General features: G+C 40.3%; 2 protein-coding genes across 2 annotated transcripts; both read left to right on the top strand.

Annotated features, from left to right (window-relative positions):
* Positions 1-405: 405 nt before the first annotated feature.
* On the top strand, positions 406-4136 carry ccdc74b (coiled-coil domain containing 74B; the record flags this gene model as incomplete). The annotated part of the gene is made up of 7 exons (XM_083930002.1): positions 406-706; positions 1837-1884; positions 2474-2591; positions 3266-3461; positions 3603-3703; positions 3808-3867; positions 4007-4136. 7 exons carry the CDS (start codon positions 406-408, stop codon positions 4134-4136), a joined length of 954 nt encoding a protein of 317 aa, XP_083786128.1.
* A 4554-nt stretch (positions 4137-8690) lies between these two features.
* crkl (v-crk avian sarcoma virus CT10 oncogene homolog-like) lies at positions 8691-18846 on the top strand. The gene is made up of 3 exons (XM_083929817.1): positions 8691-9876; positions 10503-10977; positions 16443-18846. The coding sequence occupies exons 1-3, from the start codon at positions 9566-9568 to the stop codon at positions 16575-16577; spliced, it is 921 nt and encodes a 306-aa protein (XP_083785943.1). The 5' UTR covers positions 8691-9565; the 3' UTR covers positions 16578-18846.
* Positions 18847-23394: the final 4548 nt, after the last annotated feature.

Genomic DNA, 23394 nt, shown 5'->3' with positions numbered 1-23394 from the left:
TCCAGGCCCGTAATAAGCTCTCCACCACTCAAACGGCTGTGTTTAAATGCGTCACCAACACCGCAGCCAATCCTGGCCAAAGAGGCGGGACTTAAAGGCAATTCACCTGAGAGCGTCAACTAGCTAAATGTTGGTTGTCACGGCAACGGTGTGTGTGAGTGAAGCGCATGTCAAATGAGTGCGAAATGCAAGCTAGCCTACTTGAGCTGTTTACGAGCAACCAGACTTTGGCAAACAGTTAAGGTGGCTGTTGAATGATAAAAATGTCACGTTAGGTTCACTTGTCCACTGTCACTGGGAAATAATGGTAAGAGTGAGTTAACGTTGCAGTTAGTTCGTGCGGAAACAAGTCGTCGTCAAATGAAGCTAAGTTAGAATGGTTCGTTAGCTAAATGAGCCAACGCTATGTCAAGTCATAACCTTCCTCCGGTGCGGCATTTGCCACAATGGACTCGAGTCGGGCGCCTCGGAAAGCCGGGCTCCCCACGGCGTTTACCGGCGAACCAACTACTACAGCCGCTGCCTGCCGTCCCGCCGGCGGACAGAGGGTCGTGTAGAGCAGCAGAGGTGTCCTGTCACAGCAGCGACACGACGGACCCCCGCGTCGCTTCAATGCAGAAAAATATCCAGTTCCTTCAGCAACAACACAAGGAAACTCTTGAGAAACTACATGCAGAGATAGAGTATCTCAGACGGGAGAATAAAGGTTAGAGAATGGATGTTGTTTCTACCCATTACTAAATAGCCTACTTTAATGGAGACCACTTGAATGTGACCAAATAATTTGGCATACTCATAAATGATGATTCACTTTGAGAGACCAGTAAGTGTATGCTGCTTTGCTGGGTTAGTCACAATATTATGTTATATCTGTGGAGGTAAATGTGGTGCATAACTAATTTGTAGTTGTAGAAAAGAGTCTCGCTTGTGAAACAGTACATTTGTAGTCACACACAGAGAAAAAATCCTTCAGGAGTTGCAAACTTGTAGATTTTTCCCTCTCCCACAAACTACAGTTACACCTTCTCAAATACTTAAATCACCGTCGCACAAATAACTTTCTACGAGCCACAAATTATTAGTCACACACTGACATTTTTGCTACATTCTTTGCAGTAAATATGGTGCAAAACATATTCACACACCTGTATGAAATAATGGGAAGTAATGGACAAAGTGTGCACATCTGCAAATCAGCATGTGAATGCGTACAATGAGAGTTGCTCTCCTGTAGAATATTTTCTCACATATACATATATTTTTTTTCTTGGATAATTTTCTGGTGCAAATGCAAGTCAATAAGTACAACTTACAAAAGTAAGAATGATGTGTATATATTTTTCCCTTTGAGGAAATTGCAGTGTCATGGTGTTCACAGATTTGGACACGTGGCTCAGAAGAATTCATAAGAATCCAGGTCACATTTCCCATTTGCAAGGAGTGAACTCAGTAACCTGTTGTTGTGTCCACGCACCCTTTATGTAATGAATTTAAGTTAATGACAAAGACCTGACTGTCTCCTGATAAGGAGCTGAAAAGAGACATTCAATCTAGGTACCACGGTCGCCTAGCAACTCCAGGGTTTTGATGGTCTCTCGGTGGGAGGTGGACCGAGATCCAGTGTCACCTTACTGAACAGGTCACATGCCGGTCCATTTAAATGCATCTCACCCCCGACCAGGAGACTCCCCAGTCATCTGTCTTCGCCCCGTCACAGCAGCCAGACCCCTATGGAAACATGGGCTGTTTGTCGGGACTGTGTTACAAGATTGTGTCTCTCATGTGCCTCCCTACGGTATGTTGCCCGCTAAAATTCTGCTAATATGGATGTTGCAGAGTTGCAGTATAAGATGATAATGGAGCATCCCAAGTCAAGTAGAAAAGGTAAGATGTAATCCTGATTATGTTTATTTCACCCTGTAATTCCCTGACAATGTTCTTGCAGGTATGGGATAATTCAAAGTAGTGGGCAATATAGTTAAAATCCTCTATTACAGTTGATGTAATTTTCCTTTTCTGATATTTATATATTAGGGCTGGGCAATTTGGCCAAAATCTTCCATCCCAATATAGGTAATTTCTGATAATGATATATCACGATAAAGAATATTTTTCTCATAGTTCAGTAAATAGTCTACATGACATAACCCTGGTAAAGCCTATTTATTACATTAAAATTTAATTAATTAATACAAATGAAATGTGATGAGCATTTTTCAATTTTTTTTTCAATATGTGTATATATACACATATATATATATAAAACAAACCAATCATTAAAGGAATGCTACCTTGGTATAAAATCACAATAATCATATTGCCCAACATTAGTTCAAAGGCATCCTAGAAAGGCTATGTTCTAGTTGCTATCCCAAGCTAGGCCAATTTGGTAAACACAGTCTGCCTAATAACATTTAGGGCACAGCAGTTAACAATTTATAACTATCTTCATAATGGGTCCTCTTTCTTCTAGGAATGGTACACAATCGACGAGGCATTAGACCACCCACTCAGGGAAGTGAAGCCCGTACAGGACTCTACCTAGAGGAGCAGCTGCAGGACACTCGACCCTCACAGGACCAAGCTCTAAGGTGGATTTCCATCAAGCGACATCTGGTTCTCATCATAGACTGTGATTCTCATTCAGGATGTCACCTGCCTACCCACCTCAATACTGATGTAGTGTGATAAGATTTTTAGGAAATATTTCTGTTGTTTTAGAAGATATTCATACAAAAATATCATAACATAATATGGCTATAGTGACAAAACAGGTAGCAGCCTTCATTATTACTTACACACAGCTATTATATATGTATTGTCCAACTGTAAAGGAAATTATAACAAAGCACTGATAAGAAATTAAAATTTGGTTAAAACATGTTGATGTAAAGTTGAGATGAGACAAAATTAAGCAATATTGAGGACATTTCAGGTAAAACATAAAGTATAATATTCCGCAGCACATAAAGCATTTGAGATTTCATGTTAAATGGCATTAACAAGAACATTAATCCCACTAAGACAATGTGAAAGACATCGTGCATTGGTATACCACAGCTACAGCATGTGAAGAAGCAAAACACAGGTTCAAAAAGGTGTGTGTGGTATATGTTTGTCATGCTTCAAATGTCAAATGCAAAGTGCATGGTCAGTATGTATTTAATTTGTTAAATACCGTTCCTGTAGGTGTAGCAACTAGGCAAAACTTACAGTGTGTATGTTACTTTTAATTGATATTTTCTCACTGACTACTGGGGAGCAGCATTGGAGAGGGCAGTGAAATTCTGGGATCTCCCAGACAGGACCATGGCCCAGAGGTGAAGGGGGGCCTCATCACCTCATTACAGCCTCTACGAATTCACAGCAATCCCTCCCATCCACCACGCGCTCCCACGCTACAGGAGTGTGAGGTCATCATCCGGCAGCTCTACAATGCTAACAGTTTGCAGTCTCAGGAAGTAAGTGTCCATCACCAGACAATGTTGGTCAAAGTACAGTTGTGTACAGCATTATGGAATTTGAAAGTACAGTATTTATTATTCTCATAAATATTTCTGTGGAAATGTTTCATGACTTTATGATAACTCTGTGTCTTTTAGATTATACGTGTGAAGGCATTGTTGAGAGATATTGTTTTGAGCAAGAAAATCACCCCAGAAAACTACATTCTGACCAAGGCCTACCTTGTTGATGGTACCCGGTAAACTGACAGGGAATATTTTATAAATTCACCCACATTCATTATACCTTGAAAAAAAACTAGCACAGTTCTAATAAGAGTTTCTCTTTGTTTTTACTGCTCAGCAAATCTTCAGAAGAAAATAAATTTCCCAAACTTGGTCTTCAAACATTTCCGGAAAAAGCGTATGTAAATCTGTCGCTCCCTGTGCCTCTATGCAACAGGTTGCTCAAACCTCCATAATAATGCATTGACTGCCTCTTGTAATATGTCAAAAAGCCACCTTGGCCCTTCTCAGTTAAATCTATATATTTCCATTCCCAGGTCTGGACCCTCTCTGGGGTCCGGGGTGGTTCTCCCAGCCCTTAAACAGAGCCTCAGCTCCACCATTGCAGAGAGACAGAGGAGGACCCGTGCTGTGCAACGAGACCGTTTGAAAAGGACGGTGCAGTGACAGGATCAAAAGTACCATGGCTTTTCACGGTTCCTCTGAAAAACCTTAGCCACAAAGTGTACAGTGAGTGTACAATTAAAGCTATCTATAAGAAGTATTTACTGTATGTCCTATGATTAGATTTTTTTAAGATGACTATATTGAGAACTGAAATGTACTCAGGAAGGACAGATAATATAAAAGATTAAAACAAAAAGAAGAGGAACTTGTGTCTTTGTACTCAGAATGGTAAATTTATTAATTTATTTTTTACCAAACAATGCATTTTAGACATTTTAACTATTAAAGTTCAACTTATTTAACACAACACTGGGTGTCAGATTTTAGTTTCATTTTCACTGCGCATTTGTTGTAATTCTGCCAAAATGATGGTGGGATTTTTGTATTTCAGAGAACTTTATAGAACTAATCACCTGTCACTTTTAAAATGACTAAGTATTCCAAACTTCTATCAGTGCAAACAACCAAAGTTAAGCCTCTAAAAGCTTACGCAATGAATGAGTGAAGGAACTACCAAGCTCATTTCTCAGGAGCGTTTTGTATTTGGTTTGTATTTACATTGTATGGAGCAGTGTCATGCTTTAATTGGCCAGTGTGTTAACCAGTCATACACCTTCAGTACAACTAAGCACAACAGTACAAAACTCTATTAAATTGTTTTAACACAAAACAGCACTGTTCTGTATTTCCTACTGACTCTTCCTGTTATTTTACAGAACATGTTCAGCGTTGGCAAACGTTTATCAGTGAGATCAACAAATTTAGAAGCACCTGGCCTAATTTCCTAACATAAATCAAAACCTGGCTTATAGTTGTGCAACAACATGGGGCAGGTAAAGAACTGCACGCAACCAGACGGGATAGGCGATTCTCGGCTTGAACCTGGCTTAGCATACTCCACCTCTGAAACCTTTAAGAGGAAATTGATAATCAAATGATTATACAGCAATCTGGTGTGTTGATCTTAGCAAACAATTTAAAGTTCAATTCCGGCGCAAAATCATCCTATGGTCTTTTTTGGCACTTACATACAACAAATAAGCCATCGAGACAGTTTTTTTTTCATGCAACAACTATTTACGGAGAAATCTGGGAGAGTCACTAACAGCTTGTCGTGGCTAACACTGATTAGCTCGGGGCAGCACGATGAAGGCATTAAAACAGCTTTTTTAACCACTTATACTGCTCAGAATAACACCAAACATCTACAGTAGCATGATAAGAGTCCCTACGCATAAAACAAAGCATCAACAACATAGTTGGCGAACCTGGAGTTTATTAAAAGGGTGTTTTGATAGACTTACCTACTGGCCCCTGTACCAGCTCCTCTCGTAGTAAACGCCATTCAAGTGGATTACCAAAGTCAATCCAAAAGGAAGGAGCCCATTGATGCTTCATTTTATGTGTAGGGACTCTTATCATGCTACTGCAGAGGTTTGGTGTTATTTTGAGCAGTATAAGTGATTAATAAAGCAGTTTTAATGCCTTCACCGTACTGCTGCAAGCTAATCAGTGTTAGCCATGTCGAGCTGTTAGTGACTCTCACTGATTTCTTCGTAAATAGTTGTTGCACGAAAAAAACTGTCTCGATGGCTTGTTTAATTTATGTAAGTGCCGAAAAAGACCATGGGATGATTTTTCGCCGGAATTCCACTTTAATACTCATGTCCATTTTTCAGAGGAGGATAGAATGAATGATGGAAGTTACTGAATTCACTTCTTGTGAAGGCGCCACAATAAATCATATCTTAAATGGCATCTTACAATGCCGGCGCTCTTCTCTGAAATTACATATACACTTTGTCAGCAACTTCTCATGCAGTAACTGACTTTACCATTTGTCTCAATGATATTAGATGAAGGGGATGGCTGACCCAGCAGGTTTAAAAATGACCACTCAGCAACTCGGTTCAAAGCTCAACTTCCACGCATTCTACAACTTCACATAATTAAGCCTCTATATGTGCACCTGTAGCTTTACTGCATAGTTTTGTCTACCTTTCCAAAGACAATGAAAACAAAGTAAATTATTGGCATAATAGTTACAAGTAGTGCAAATGGAAAAGTCTTTAATATTGACGTATAATATTGCAATCGAGAAAATGTTTTTACATGCAGACAAATTGCATCATTGCAATTCCTGAGCAGTCATGTGTTTTCTCTTGGTGATTTAAAGCTTTCACAATGCTGTTCCCTCATGAAGGGCAGCCCATAAGGCACCCTAACCACCGCAGTGATAGCCAGGGGGTAATGGTTAGAAAAGCAATCCTGTGCTTCAGGGGCACTGTTTTATGCTCCTAGGCGTTTCTGTAAAATCAGAGGTGTGAGCAAGATACCCCAATGTCCCTGGGCAGGAAATGTCAAATTATCTTTGAATGCATTTGTGCTCAGGCCCAGATGTGCTGAAGGCTACATTTGTGCTTGACAGTTCTGTGTCTGTCGCTTTGTATGACCTTTTGCCTCCCTGCAACAGCTTGAGAAAAAGTATTACACTTCACTGTCATGTTTAAATAAAAGACAGAAGGTGTCTTTTGTGTGAATCCACTAGATGGTGGTGTTTCAGAAGAAACTCTTCAGTGTGTGTCAATTCAATGGAAGCCTGTGTTTCACAAAAGGTTACATGCAGGTATGTCATAACTTACCATAGCCTCATTTTCAAAATCTCACAGAAACAGAAATGTATGTAGTTCATACTCGGCATGTAATTTGTATGTATATGCCATCTTTTATATGTCCAAAGTATGAACTCCTAAAAAATGATTCATAATAAATGGTTATTACCTTGTGGTAACAAAATTGGAATTGACAAAACAAAGAATATACCAATAGAATGGTTAAGCCAACGTTATTTTTGCACAGAGTTAAGCAGTACGTGTCCCTAAATATCAGCGATTTCACTTAATACTTCTGAGGAGGAAGATGCCTTGCTTGTTTTTGTCTTTCCAATTTGTTGCATCACTGCGTCTTTGTGGAAATGTGGGAATTGGCAGGCATTAGCCATCAAGACCCAGTGGGTGCAAATCTATTAACATTCAGACAGCGCTGCAGTGATGAGAGCTGGTCCGGGCCAGCTGCAGCCTCATGAGCCATGATCACTGAAACCTCAATAACCAGAGGAACGGAGCTATATCTTTATATATTTTACTTTTATCAATGAGCAGAAGTTGTCCTGCCACATTGGACGGCTTGTCGTGCTCAACCAGTGTTTTCTATCACATTCTTTGGTTTGTATAACTCTTTATTAAAGGCTTCTTTTGTGGCACTACCCCCGGCATTTAAATTCACCCTCTCCCTTTCAGCATATTGTGTCATGGATAGGTCCGGGAGCTCCAAATCGATGTGTCACAGTGCTGTGCCAGATAATACTTATTATGAGATTGAATGGAGGGGAAGTGGGAGAACAACAGGAAATTAGAATAGGGAAATATAAAAAACTTCTTTACTGGAGGCATGAATAGCTGTTGACTGAGCAAATAAACTGTACCCCAAATGTGTTGTCAGATATGATTGGGTATAAAACTTTCCTCAGTTATAAGAATTACATCTTTAGTCACTTATTATTCATTATACAGTAATGCAAGTGAAATTAAACTCTGTTTAATCTGTCCAGGAAACGCACTTGAGGACTGGAACTCCAATTATCTTAGCTGTTTGACCATAACATCTCAAATGGCCTTTATTCTGAGATGTCTAGATCTTTACAGTGGTGGAAAGTAACTATGTACTTGTAGGAATTATAGTTCTGGCATTAATACACCTTCCTTATTCTCATTGCAAATTACCTAATTTAAAATGCAAATATTCGACCTTTTACTCTACTGTATTTAGCCTACTTGAATGTTAGATTTACAACTTACTTTGCAGAATATATGATTAGTTAAGCATTAAGTAAAAATGTACAACCCCCAAAGCAACTAGGCTACATCAGCAAAAATATTACTTGCATAATGCCTCAGTATTAACAATCCAATAATATAACAATAAGGAACACTCACCTGCATACTGAGTACTTTTAGATGTACATTGTTTATTTTGCTAATAACACTTGTTTCAATTTAAATATTTGAAATGCAGGACATTTACATTTACTAATTTTGCATTGGGGCATTGCTACTTTTAGTTGTATCATGATATTGTTAGTGAGGCTATAGAATAAGTAAAAATAGGTTTATAATGTATATATATTACTTGTTTCGTACATTTTTAAACTGCACTTTACATTGTTTCAAAAAATAAAAAGACTAACAGCAGAACAACAACATAGGCTCGTGCCTATAAATAGGCCGGGTTGTTTGCCCGGCGATGATGACATCACTGTTTTATCGTTTGTCAAACAAAATGTTCCGCAGCTGTGTCATGGAAACATGATTGACACCGTTCTGGGGGTTGGTGGGTGGGTGGGGGTTAGGGGGCGTCCGTGTCTCGTCACCCGCCCACCCCCTTTCCTCCTCCCACCTCCCCCTCCAGGCGTCAGTGACGTGCAGATAGAAAGCGGGACCTGCCCTCCCGTCGCCATTTTTCGGTCTCGTACTCGCACTTCTGGTGGCTCGGGTGAGGAGGGGGGGACGAGCAGAAATAAGGGAAAGTATCAAATAAAGAAGCCGGTATCCCTCTTGAGCAGCCGAGGAATACACGCGAGAGCCACAGCGTAACGTACTGGCACCTGAGAGATGCACGCGCAGGAGACGAGCCGCTGCTGTGAAATCATTTTTTGTGTGAAGACGTGTTGCGGGCCGCCATTTTTTTGCCGTGCTGCCTCAAAAGTCTGCTCCGACTCGAGAAAGGGGATTCAAAAACGCATTTCCGTGACGTGTGCCTTACCGTGAGATCGAGAAGATACAAAGTAATCATTTCGTGTCCGACCCGCGCGGCTAACTGGCGACCTTTTTGCCGACATGAGGATTTATCAGATGAAAAACTGAGGCCACCGTTTCCGTTCCCAGAACTGACACTGACTGGAGGAGATACATTATTTGAAAGAGAAGCCTGGTGTGTTCTCGGAAGGCGGAACGAAAAGGGAAGCTTCATTGATAATTTGTTGCTCTCCGTCGATGTTTGTCTGTCGTAAGTTTTTTAGTTTTTCTGTTTTAGCCGCTCAAACAATCCCTCAGCCATTGACCTGCTGAACACAGGAACCACATTATGTTCCAAAGTTGGGTCAAGCCAGTCGCAGCCTGTCTCTGAAAACATCAGGTTGTTGGTTTTTTTTTTTAAATCATTTGTCTCCGGAGTCTGCAGTATTTGTGCAGAAACCTAAAAAAAAAAAACGGGCGACGAATGCCCTGCCCTGTATCTTTCCAAATCCTCCAATGTTGCTGTGATTGGCCAATTCCAACCACGCATACACGTTTTTAACTTATTGTCTAGGCTGTTTTGTGATCTTTTTTTCCTCATTTGTAGACTGATATTAACTTATTTTTGAAACAGAAATGTCAACTGCTCGGTTTGATTCATCCGATCGGTCCGCCTGGTATTTTGGACCCGTCTCACGACAAGAGGCACAGAATAGGTTACAAGGACAGAGACATGGCATGTTTCTAGTTCGAGACTCTTCGACCTGCCCCGGCGACTACGTGCTGTCAGTGTCTGAGAACTCCAAAGTGTCTCACTATATCATCAACTCTTTGCCAAGCAAGAGATTTAAGATAGGCGACCAAGAATTTGAGCACCTCCCTGCTCTGCTGGAGTTCTACAAAATCCACTACCTGGATACCACCACGCTGATAGAGCCAGCCCCCAGGTAGGAACCTTACCCCTCCCCTCACTGCCATGATTGTAAGATGTACACCTTAATAAAGCACCATAACACTTGGGCCTCATAGATGTGGAATACCACCAAGGACTGGGTAATTTAGGCTAAATAGGTTGTCTATTTTTATCAGAACTAACCCACTTTCAGACAGATCTCACCTACCTTGCTTATATGCCTACCACCACACGTCCTGTTTTATTCTTTCAGTAAGGCTGTTTGAGGTCATGATGTAAACGATCATCCCAGAGTCTGGTAAAGTCTATGGCATAAATGTTTATGCATTCTATTAACAATGTTTGCTTACAGCCATAGCTCTAACTAGATATTATATTTTTATTCTTCAGCAATAACTAACTATATAATTGCATTTGTTTATTTCATTTAAGCCTTTTTGCCAACTACATTTGTAAACATTCATGTACACGTGCTCCTTGTAGGGATATATGTAAATCAGCTTTTATTGAACACAGTTCAACAACAAACAAACAAAAAAAGATATATATTTATGCAGTGTCCGAGGGAAAGTTGTCCCTGATTTTATTCGTCCAATGTTTCTGGGGTTTCATTGGCCATTGTGTCTCTTCCTTGGCCTCATTATTATATCATCTCTCAAGGTACCCAAGCACAGTGAGCGCTCCCATCCAGCCCATTGGTGGCCCAGAGGAGAACCTGGAGTATGTGCGGACTCTATACGACTTCACTGGCAGTGATGCAGAGGACCTTCCCTTCAAGAAGGGGGAGATCCTTATCATCCTGGAGAAGCCGGAGGAGCAGTGGTGGAGCGCCAAGAGTAAAGAGGGACGTGTCGGGATGATCCCTGTGCCCTATGTGGAGAAATTGGTACGACCTTCGCCTCATCCTGGCCAGCCTTCCCATGGATCTCGTAACTCCAACAGCTATGGAATCCCTGAGCCCTCCCACGCCCTCGTCCACGCCTATGCCCAGCCCCAGACACCGACGCCAATGCCCCCTGGCACACCTGGAGCAGTCATCACCCCTCTACCGTCCACGCAGAACGGCCCTGTCATGGCGAAGGCCATCCAGAAACGAGTGCCATGCGCCTATGACAAAACAGCTCTTGCTTTAGAGGTATTGTAAATCTAAAAAATGTGTTGTCTTTCATCCCTTTTGTGTTTCCCTCCCCTCCCTTCCTTCCTCTCTTCCTAAGGGATACAATCGACTTCATTGGCTGTTTAAAATGCTTTAATATTGCTGATTTTGTTAGAGGTTCAGTGTTGTAGTCAACAATACTTGGTCTTTATGAAGTCTTAATCTTTTTGAGTTCTGGGGACATGTTAATTTACACCCTTGAACTAACTTACTACAGTTCAAATAATGTAACATTACCAAGCACAAACATATTCACATTACACGTCAGGTGATAAATCCATCTTATGGATTGTCACACAGTATATGAGATTTCTCTTTCAGCACTACCTGTGATTTGTAATGCAGAATCATGCAGTAAATCTCCACGCTAAGTTTCAGTATTTTGCTGCCCTCTTTGGCTACAAGTTTCAAGCCTGTCTGTCCTCTGACCTCTGTCTTGGTCATAGTCAGAATAATGTTCTGTTGAACGTGTAATCACACACAGGGTCCACCTGAACATCACTGCAGTAGGGCGAGAAGTCAAACCAGTGGTACCAGTCATGAAAAACAATCTTTTCAGGGAGTTTTAAAGGGCAACACTACCTAAATTAAGAATTTAAATGTTTTATTTCCATGGCCTAGGAAAGTTCAATCAATATTTGTGAACATGTGCTACTCTTAGAGCCGGAGAGTCAGAGAAGTAAGTTTCAAACTTGTGATCATAGAGAAAGAATGGGAGACAGGTTTTTAAAGCATGTGGGTATTTTTGAGTCTCTGTTGACCAATTACAGGAGATAATGGGGCAAAAATTATTTTTTGCTCCAACTTTATGAAAATGTCTTAAAATTGGACATACCTCAAAGAACACAGCACAAATTAATAATGCAGTTAAAAGTACAGGCAAGAAATTGTCAGTTTCACACCTAAAGTGCAATATTTCTAGTACTATACCGTTTTTCATTGAAACTGCAGGAGTCAGTAGCGAGGAATGAGAAGGGGGCACCAGTGCTGCTTAGGGTTACCACAGCAATCTTGTTAGTCTTATGTGTGAACGTGTCTTCAGATAACTTGCAGCTCTTCTACAATCACCCAACATTTATGACTGTGCTCTTTGTCAGAAGATTCATAACCCAACAGCTGCCGTTTAAGACCCTTTCTGTGTGTGGTTGTTGTCAATGCTGATTCAGTGGGGAATGTCTTCCACATTCATTATTTGATGTCAGATAAGTGTTTGATATTTGTGTAGTTTGGCTAATGGACACCATGGTGTTTTTTTTCTTCTTGAAATGATAAATGCATAATACACTTTAGAAGCTTTTAATTGAAGGTGAGCGGGAACTTTGGGACACAATATTGTCATCAGTCTCACCAATATCCGTTGATGGAGGGGAGAGGAGCCCCAATTCAACCAGTTGCCCATGGCTTGCAGTGGCTCAGACTCAATCTTCCTGCTAGCCAGCTAGCTGCTAAACACACAGCAGCTCTATTGCTTGATTGCATTTCTGTAACATGTCGAAGCATGTCATGAATAATGTACACCTCACGCATATACCAGGGCTCCAAAATGCTCCGCTCTCATAGCAGACTGAGCTGTAGTGATGCCCCCAGGGGAGAGATGAAAATTAAATGTATCTTGGCCGATCTCTGCTGCCATTCACTGACATCAGTGTGCCAGTGGATATAGGAAGTGAATGAGCTTGCTACAGCTGGGTGCAGTGATATACGTCATCCCTTTGACTCTGAAATGAAGTGTAAATTTGGACCATGAGCAAACCTGGTGAATGGTATTCATGCTAAAGGTTAGACAGCTCCCTCTAACAACATTAGTCGTGTCCTCTTTCTCCCCTGTGTTCCTTTTTACAATCGACATCTGCAGTCACCTCAGGAAACGCTCAACACCTCATTCAGACTGACACTGTGACACCGATTGAATGGGTCAACAAGACATGTCAGCTGGCCTGGGTATGCGCCCATCACTTCCAGTCTTATGTCAACAGCTGCACTGAGTTGAGATGGAAACTTCTATTAAACTAAAGGTTAATTTGACCGGCTCTTCAAAGCGAGGACAATAGAGAATGAGTGAGTGCTCACAAATGGGCTGCGAGCATTAGAGAACTGAAATTGAAACATGACTTTATTTGGCACTTGTGCAATTCTGTGTAATCGTATAGTGAAGTGTACAAAGCTACAGTTGCAGACCGGATCTTGTTTACAGGCAACTAAGATTAACCTATTAGTTTGGTCTCTTACTGTATGAAAGGGTCAAACACTTACTAAATGTGTGTTCAGACTTGTGTAAAACAGTGTTGGCTAGTAGAAAAAAGAATTTGTCTTCACGGACGTCTTTCTACTCTATAGCACCCTTTGATTAACTAAGAATATCCTAAGAACTCATTTTGATCCATTCTGATGGTTTCTACAGTTGTGTTCAGTATGCTTGTGAGCCATAGTGTACCAAGCTCCCATCAGTTGTTTTTTTTTGTTTTTTTAATTCATCACTATTACTCATAGTAACCAAGACAAGCTAATTGAAACTCATTCTTTGTTAGCCATTAAATCCTGCATTAGCGGGCATTCACAACAGAGCAGGTAGTCCGACGAGATGGCTGTGTGGAGAAGTTTAGACAGGCTCAACTTTTTAGAGAAGCACAACCCGCCGACGCGCTGTGGTGACCAGTGCGATCAGACTTGTCACAGTTCTTCTGAGGCAGTGTAAGAGTCCTGTACAGTCAACAGTAAACATCCTGCCTCTATCACCGCCCCAAGAAAGATTTAAACTGAGGTTAAAAAAAAAAACGAAGCACAAGCACTTAACAGCACAGGAGTTTGTGCAACAGCTGATTTATTTCCTGCAACAAGCTTCAGCACAAAGTTCAGGCCAAAGGCCAACTGGTCTCCTTTTTTAAAACACTAGAACCTGTTCTATCTCTCATGTGGGCAAAATGCTGAGAGGTTATAAAGATTGCACCCTGTCAATGTGCATCAGTGAACAGGGTTGTGAGAAAAATTCACAGTTTCTTTTTCATCGTCATATTTCACATGCGCATTACCACACCTCAAATGTGTTGCTGTTGTGAATTTCCATAATTTGCTAACCCTGGGAATGAAGAGCTGATGCTGAGATTTCTTGCTGTTACTGCAACAGTTTGATAAATGACTGATAGTACTACTAGTGTCACTTTGTTTTCACTGGGCAAAAGTAACAAGCTAGTACTACTACTTGTCCATGTTAAGGCTGCAACAGGCACAATACTAGCTCTAATATCTACTGTGCTGAATAACAGAACGTAAGGGTTCAACCAGTTGAAAGAAGTTGATACTGCAAAAGCTAAATTTAGATTTAGTATATGTTTTTTATTGCTTTTTCTTTCAATTAGCAATCATTTAGAAAGTAAGATGCTATTGTCATTGTATTTACTGTGTATATTGTCCCTTAAGACTAGGAATTGGATAATGGTGACATTCATAGGGGTTTTCTCAATGCATATATACTGAATTGTGGTGCAGGTACAATTGCTGCCCTTCTGAGATGCCTATATACTTGACTCCCCTTCACATCAGGCCTGGCTTAAAACCGGAGCAGTGAAAAAAAAACCTGACTCAGTTGCATCTGTTCTGGACTGTCATAAATCCATTGTCTGTCTGCAACAATTCTACACTTGAATGTATTAATTTCTTCACAAAATGTATACTAATCTTGCAATAGCTTGGTTTTTCTCTGTCGGTATTGTGTATTAACGCTGCACTGCAGATATATGAAAACCACCAAGCCCAAACAGATGGGACCTACGTAGATTAAGCACATCACAGTCTTTATTTCTGTTTTTTTTGTAACTGTACTTAGAAATATTGAGTAATCAGTGTTGTAATTACTTTGAAAGAAGAAAGCTACCAGAAACCCTAGACACCAGTCTCTAGAAAGAACTCTGTGGAAACCCTAGTATTTCCTGTGGTGTTTCTGATTTACCGGCCTAAAAAAAAGCTTTGCACCGAAACACACATACCATACCTCGTCTCATCATGTCTCTGCTATCTGTCTCTGTCTTCGGCTCAGAGTAGGTCATGGCTTTCAGCAAAACCCCTTTAGTTTTTTTACTGTGGCTATTTTGGGGCCCCTGGGGTTCAAGAAGCAGAAGCTATGAGTCATAATTTATTCACTTCAGAGACATGCAGTTCCCAACAAATGCTCAGGTTATCTCGTCATTGTGTTTAGGGTTTGATATTCAGACTTGTTTTATACATGGTACTAGTGTGCTTCATTACTGTGTGTTCTTGATGGTTAGTTATGTTTTTATTTGATTGTGCTATAGTTTTTTTTCAGTAAATTTGATATATTAGGATTTATTTTATTCTAGTTACAAAAGATACATTCTAGGTTACAAGAGACATAGACAAACATTAGACATACTTATACCATCTTAATTCAAGTGCATCCCTAACAACCAATCTCTTTTGAATGCAGCAACATTGAAGGCATTCAACACTTAAAAATTGAAATTGAAACAAAACTATTGAAATGGAAACACTTCTGTTTTTCACTTCAAGTCTTGTTTTTGTCTTTATTGATGTAAGTGATGGCAATCTCGTTTCACTACATCATGATTCATTCAGCCAAATGTTTTCCTTAATGTATTTTCTTCACATGTTCCACTGAAGCTTTTTTTATGACTAAGTAGCATTCTTGTCATTCCAGAATGACGTAAAGGATTATTGTTCCAGATAATCTCTAGGACTAGGTGTCCTTGAAGCTTCATTCTCAAGTTAAAGCTACATATTGTGCCCTCTCATACACACTTCAATCATGGTTTTTACGATTGAGATTTTTCCCTTCTAATCCAGATAAAGAGCATATGGCTTTAACAGATTGGGGTCACATTCAATGTCACAAACCCATCTGAGCGACAGTTCTGTGCTCCCCTGCCGTCTGTTCAAACCACAGTGTGTATTTATACATCAGTTGTTCTGGATGTTGTGTAAGCACACACATGCGTACAGTTTGGAGCAGCTTTTAAAGTAATCAATGGTCATGTGTCAAATGCATTTTCTTGGGCTGTTTAAATGAACCCTTTGACTTTTGCCTGCATGATGTAACTACATTGATTATGTCACAGTGAATGGAGTAGTGCAGCATGTTTGGGAGTTGTGCTCATCTCTTAGTAGAAATTGTGATGGTAACTGGTGGTGAATGTGAAATTAACTCTTTTGGTTATTTCATTCTAGTTTTACCCAAAGTGAAGGAAGTGTCAGGATGTTAAAGTGTTATAGAGTGTAAACTGTGATAACCTGGGCTGCATAAGCGACATTCATGCCATATTAGCTAAACAAATAGTACATGCATTCTTTATACTGTAAGGCATTTTGGTTAAATGTAAAGCCTTTGTAGTGGGATTCTAAAACTCGCTCAGATTTACTGCAAACAAGTCCTGCTCCTCCTGTAACTCACCCTCCTGTCCTTTTGCCCTCAGGTCGGTGACATCGTCAAGGTTACACGAATGAACATCAGTGGTCAGTGGGAGGGAGAGGTGAACGGACGGAGGGGTCTCTTCCCATTCACCCATGTTAAAATCATAGACCCCCAAAATCCGGATGAGAGTGACTGACCCAAGAGTTTCGACTGGACCTTCTCTTCAGTATCGACCCGTTCCTGAATCGGCTGGCTGTCTCCACCTTTCCCGCCAGTGTCACCACGGTTACATGCTTGCCTGCTTGGGGCTGTACCACGATAGCGACCCCTCTGTTGTTACCAAGCGTTGCAAGGCTTTCTGACTGTTTACAGCTTTGGACATTGGATCCAAACAAAAAACGGATCCCACATCTCCCAGATCCTATTCCTATGACTTGGTTCCAGGCTGGGCAGTGTGTTTTTTTGCATTAGTGTCCTTTTCATTTCCAGATCACTGGGCATCAGTGTGAGTGTGTATATGTGTGTTTGTGTATATGTATAAGTGCGTGTGTGTGTATGTGTGTGTTCACAAAATATATTTACCACATTACATCACATGTCTGTTTTTTTTTTTACTTTTATTTCTCAGAATATTTGTTATGATTGAAGTCTTGGGGACTTTAGAAAGTGTTGGTGTGTTTGTTTTTGTTGATGTGAGGATTTTTGTACGAAGTAGGGAACCGCAATATCCCTACGGACTTGGGAGAGCACTGAGGAAATGGTGAGCTTAACAGCCAGTCAAAATGTTATATCTCCAAACAATCAAGTCACTGTTGTACCTTAACCATCTCAAACACACACACGCACGCACGCACGCACACACACATACACACACACACACACACGTATTGGCCATGAGTTATTCAGGTTTTTGATATGTATGTGATGTGTGACTGGAGTCAGGAGGAAGCAGGAGAGATGGGTTTGCGGATGATCTAGTTGTTCTGTGACACTAGAGATCCCATGATCACATCCGCTCTTCAACCTGACACAAGTCTGGCTGACAACTTATTTATCTGTTGTTAATAATAAGACATGGCACGGTCATATGTGATTTCATTTTTTTTTGTGCCACATGATCAACAATAGTTTGTTTTTTGTGACTTGGAGAAGATGTATGGTAGAGGGGTATTCTGCATGTCCACTTGGTACCTGTCTTTACTGTCCTTCACATTACTTTGAACTAAAAAGGACATTGCTTAAAGATTAGCAGGTTTTCAGTGCCAACAGAAACAAGCACTAGAAGATATATTTCAACTTTCTGCATAGGAGCGTCAAGCTTCGAATAGGTTTTAAAAAGTCAAGTGGCAAAGGCAGTAGCCCTTGCCAGCACTTCCGACAAGCACCTGACTACAAGGCTATCTATAAACGCATTGTCACAGTGTGGGCACAAGAACTGAAGGCTTTTCCACTGAGGCGATAAACTCCACTCTCAGTGGTATAGGTCAGGGAAGAAGGAAAATGTTTCAGCAAGCCAATGAGAATCCCATCAATGCCTTTTTTTCAGAGAGTAAGATAAATGCATCTTTTAGCGCATGACATCCCCTCTCTAACCTAATGTTTTTAATTCGACGTTACTCCTGGCATTTTAGGATTTCAACCAGCTTTATTCCTTAAATATGTGGTCTGTGCACATTTCTCTCTCTCTCTTTATGCAAACAGACTCTTATCATAGAGGAAGCGTCTTTGTTCCTACCGTGCTGCAGCCAATTTGACCAGTAGGAGCCGCGGATTAAACAGTTGTGCAAACAGTGCTGACCCCTATATTTCTGCTGTAAAAATGAACCATTTCTCCGCCTAGTGTTTTTCCATTCAAATCAATGCTCAGCCATTCACTCAGAGTAATATTGTGCAGCTTTTAGTTGTCTCCCAATTTCATTTTGTTTTATTTTGTCAGTTTATAGTCTATTAAATCAAGCATTTTTTGTTAACGTGAGTGATGTTATTAAACAAAAGTACCTACGGTGACATTTACAAAAGGGAAAAATGCCTGCTGGTTGCCTCTGTGCATGACCTCTTGGCTGGGGAGATGGTTTTACCTGGCCAAATGCTGCTTAATGTCATTCATTTCCTTATTAAATAAAGGTTTCTCTTATTTGAATCCCCCCTGGTTCGTGCCGATGAACCAGTGTGGGTTTTCCTCATCAAACTTAATGAAATCTACTAATTAAGCAATACACCCTAATTATTCCCTTTCTTGAGGTGAACTTGCTTTTCTCATGCTTCTGAGTTGTTTTTGTAATGGCATTAACAGTATTACTGTGCTCTCTTCTCATATTCTAGGAAAGCCTGTCTTTTACTTAAGAATTGAAAATTGTGCCTTTTTATTTTCTTATACCATTTACATGTGTTAATATTTCCCATGGTTAACACCTGTGCTGGTATTGACCCTTTATGTACAGAACAAGTAAATAAAATTTACGTCTACTTCTTTAAGTTGCTCCGTGTGGTGTCTGTCCTCCGCTGTGTATGCATGTAGGAACAGATGGGTGGGCGTGGAGGTGTTGTCACAGGTTGTGTATCTGGAGCACAGGACAGTTGCTCTTGCTCTAATTTTTGACAGTTCCAGTTTTGATTCTGGCTGCGCCCAGGAGAAAGGAAGCAATTATGAATTTTAATGAAGTGCTAATAAAAGAGTCAGCTGACCTAGAGATGGGAAATAGAAAACTTTTCAAGGGCAATGTCTCAGATGGCCATGTTCTGTGGCTGTTTGTTCAGCACCTCTCCAACCAGGTACACATAACAAACGTATGAGCCAATGTCCTAAAAATGGTAATATGATGTCATACATGCAGTTAGAGAGATGTAACACCTGTTGAAGATGTCCTGGCTGATATAGTTTATAATTATCCCTTATATGTAATAATATTTCTTTTTACTACAAGAGATGATCATGTTGTTTAAAACTGTTCTACAGAAAAAGCATGGTCTTATTGCCACACTGTCATGCCCTTGTAGGTACAGTCCTTATTAAAGCAAAATTATTTTTCATTGTACAGCAAAGCACTGGATTTTTGGTTCCAGAAAGAAAAATAATTGAAACTCTGGGTCAGTAACCATGGTACTTAGGACTAGCTAAAGTTATCGCTTTTATACCCAGTATAAGTTGTATATCAGTCATTTATTTGAGCAGCTGTTTTTGCCCTCACATTCAAATATTAAACCTCTGCATGTCCATTTTCAATAATGCCGTGACTCTGCAGACTTTGTTAGAGCAGTTAAACTTAAATGTTTTTGCCCAATTTTGGTGTAAAAATTGCTATGAAGCCTTAGACACATAGGATCAATGAATAATTATCTCTATCACTCATGTGATTGGTAGCACTGGTGAAACTCATTTGATTTCATATTGGGGATAACATTTTAATATTATTGAGCAAGATTTAAATAGGCTGAACGTGTTTCAGCAGCATCTCAGTGTCTGTGTGGATTGATTACGTTTACTGAAGCAGCTACTGTATTACCTGCATATCACCTAAGTTGATATTCTTACAATCATTTTTGATTTGATTTGATTTAAACATATTTCAAACATGTAAAAAAAGAAGAAAACAAAACAAAGGGGCATACAGAAGATATTAATATTACACAACTAGAAAGCATAGATACACGAATAACGTTTTTTTCCCCTTTTTTCCCCTTTAAGACAGCCCGAAAGGAAAGAAGTATACACTTAATGTCTCTATGTCTTTCATCTAGGTAACTTTTTTTTTTTTTTTTTTTAATCTTCAGCTATATTTTTAAATAGGAATTAATAGACAACTCTGCATAAAACAACTTGCTATAACTTATGGACACCTTTTCCTGCTCAGACTCACGCTCTTTTATTTCAAGATAAATGTGCTCAGTCTGCATACATGCATTAATATCTCTACATCCACTGGATTAAAATGGAGGCTCAGCCTTTTACTTACTGTACTCGTTGCCATGGTGAATCGTAGTATGGGAGCGCTGTTGATGATGGCTTTTTATGTTCTGCTTCAACGTACTTAGAGTTGATTGAACTGACTGAGCAGCTGCTCTGGAAGCGAAAACTCAGAATTTCCCATCTCAGGATTAGTCAACTCAGAGTTCAGGATAAGATTCAGAGTTTGTTCAGCTTTATATCTGAAATAGGGCTTCTGGGGATGGAATTGTGATGTATAAAAGGGTGCTTATGAGAAACAGCTTTAGCTAAATGTAAGATTTCAATCATTCACAATAAGTGGGACTTTATTGAAGCATATGCTAGATTACGCAACTGTTACCAAATGAGCCATGGACACACATGCCTCTATACTAAATTTATAATGACTGTAGAATGCTACCATCAAACACAGATAGCAATGGTTCTCATTCCACAAAGCATGTCCGAGACGGCCCACTCATTGATGATGTAGCAGCCTAGAAAACTTGATTATCCATCTTCACAATATCATCATCCATCCAACACCCCATTCACTACTCTAAAGGTTAAAAGAGGATGAAAAGATAACACAAGCGCTTGAACTTTAACATTTTTAAATTAAACTATTCCATGTTTCAGAATACTGTTTATTTAGTTCACTCTGGCCTTTGCCCTTGGACATTTTGTTCTTTGTGTGCATGTGCCAGGTTAAATTGTCATTAAAGCCAATCGATGTATCGCTCTGGACTGTGTGGGGGTTGCAGTTAAAATGACCATGACGAATGAAACTTAGTTGAGTCTTACCTCTCCTCAGGGCACAGTGTGTGTGTGTGTGTGTGTGTGTGTGTGTGTGTGTGTGTGTGTGTGTGTGTGTGTGTGTGTGTGTGTGTGTGTGTGTGTGTGTGTGTGTGTGTGTGTGTGTGTGTGTGTGTGTGTGTGTGTGTGTGTGTGTGTGTGTGTGTGTGTGTGTGTAAATGGATGTGCGGCACAGTCGATGACTGCACAGCCCATTACCAACACCACCCTCCAACTATGTGACGGCAACTGCCATGCTGTAGAATCTTTGTTGTCTAAAAATAAGAAAATAAACATAAAAATATTTTTTAAAACTACTGTAAACATCATGAATCAATTTACCGACAATTACGGCCCTTAAAAGGTCTTAAACACCTTTTTTTACATACAGTACTACGCCATTTTTTACACTCCTTTCATCATACTTTTTTTTTTTTTTTTAACTTTTTTTTGACATATTATACTGTGTTCTACTAGAACATCTTTACATACTTCATAGTTCAAAAAAAGTTGCGCTATCTAACAATCAATGTATAGTAAATGTAGATTCAAGTGTGTCGTGTAAATCTTTCGGCTCTGACAGTGGTGAGAGAATCAACTCACTGCAATCAGGTGTGTGAGGCAATGATGGGCTGTGATTCAGCCAAGTTTTCATGTACCCTGAGTCTCCTGTGCTCTGTGCTGACTCATTATCTCACCATCTCCCTGTGGCTTCTCAAGTTGTCGTGTATCTATAAACACCAACTCAGAACTTTGTGTCTTTGATGTCAATTGTCTTTTTTCCCAGTTTATTACCATGGGTGCTGAAGAGTTAGCTGTGACTCCAGCCTTTTAGATTATCAAAGGACTCCCGGGCAGTCTTGGCCTTTCATTTCGTGTTTTCTCCTGGACAATTGTGTATGGGGGTCAGCTGCTTGGCATCAATGGTTGAGTTAATCATTTTAGTGCTTTATTTCATTAAGGAAGCCGTGGCTCTATGGGATAACTTTGAGACTACCCTGGGTACGCACATACTGAGCCCGGGTACCATGTACAAAAGAGATAAATTAATATCTGATATCTTAATATCTTTAAAAGATCATTTATCATTAGTTTTGCAGTTTTCAAGCCTTTTACTAGATAGGATAGACAGGAAATGGGGTGAGAGAGAAAGGGGGAGACACACAGCAAAGGGCCGCCACTGCCTCGAGGACCTTGAGCGTCTTTGTATGGGGCAACTGCTCTAACCACTCAGCCACTGGCAGCCCCTTATTGTCCAGAATTTGATAGAATATCTGCTGGGGCTATATCACTGCTGTACTAGTATGTTATAACCAAGGCACTTCAACAAAAACCTTTATTTTGGAAAAAGAGGAAAAGAGTGAGCAACATTAGAGAACAGTCACCATTGTGTCAGAAAATAAGATTTCAACAATGTTTTCTTGGGCCTATAGGATTAAAAAATGAATAGGACGTGTAGAGGCCCCTGCTTTGAATGACTCCAGCACATCTGCACACACAGGACATCGTTAGTTTCCCACACTGCTCTGGTTTGATCTTGGTCCATTATTGCAGTCTCATCCACAGTTCGGTAACTGTAGTGGGTTTCTCAGACATTACTTTGTTGCCAAGGATTTTCCAGAGATTCTCTATGGGGTTCAGATCTGGACTCTGGGCTTCCATTTCATTGTATCAATATTTTTAGCTTCAAGTAACTTCGTAACCCGTTTTTCAGTGTAACAGGGGGCATTGTCTTGTCTGTCAAAATTGTCACATAAACCTTTGCATTCACCCTGCCATGTAGCTGTACAAGAGGCCCAACTCCTGCTGCAGAAGACATACCTCAAACCATGACACTTCCTCCTCCAAATTTAGCTGACTTCTTTGCACACTTTGGGTTCAGTCTGTCCCCAGTCCTACCCCAAACATAAGGTTTCCCATCAGAAACAAATTAATTGAGCTTACTCTCATCACTGAAGTGAACTCTGGACCAGTTCTCCCCTGTCCATACAACATGCTCCTCAGCATTTTTATTCTTTCTGCTGAGGAGAGGTTTGGTCACTGCAGAGTGGACTTTCAGTCCAAATTGTCTTGAACGACGAGTCGCTGTGTGCTGAGACTGATCCTTGCCCTGTTCAGCACTGAACTGGAGAGCAACTCCAGCTGCAGTGTTGAACCGATTCCCCATTGAGAAGCTTTTACATGGATGACTGGCCTTTCTGAGAGACTTGAATTAATCTGTGTCCTTTTAAAGTTTTAATATTCTTAAAATCACAGACCTGGAACACTCAACCGCTCTCTGATGGCTGAGAGG

Source organism: Echiichthys vipera (genome assembly GCF_963691815.1).
Source record: "Echiichthys vipera genome assembly, chromosome: 16".
NCBI lineage: Eukaryota > Metazoa > Chordata > Actinopteri > Perciformes > Trachinidae > Echiichthys > Echiichthys vipera.
This window is presented reverse-complemented; position numbering and strand designations above follow the sequence as displayed.

Excerpts from the sequence above, each read along its gene's own strand:
- crkl (XM_083929817.1), top strand. The coding sequence starts at position 9,566 with ATGTCAACTGCTCGGTTTGATTCATCCGATCGGTCCGCCTGGTATTTT. Across the intron at positions 9,877-10,502 it reads CTGATAGAGCCAGCCCCCAG|GTACCCAAGCACAGTGAGCG; the intron begins GTAGGAACCTTA and ends TCATCTCTCAAG. Across the intron at positions 10,978-16,442 it reads AAACAGCTCTTGCTTTAGAG|GTCGGTGACATCGTCAAGGT; the intron begins GTATTGTAAATC and ends TTTTGCCCTCAG.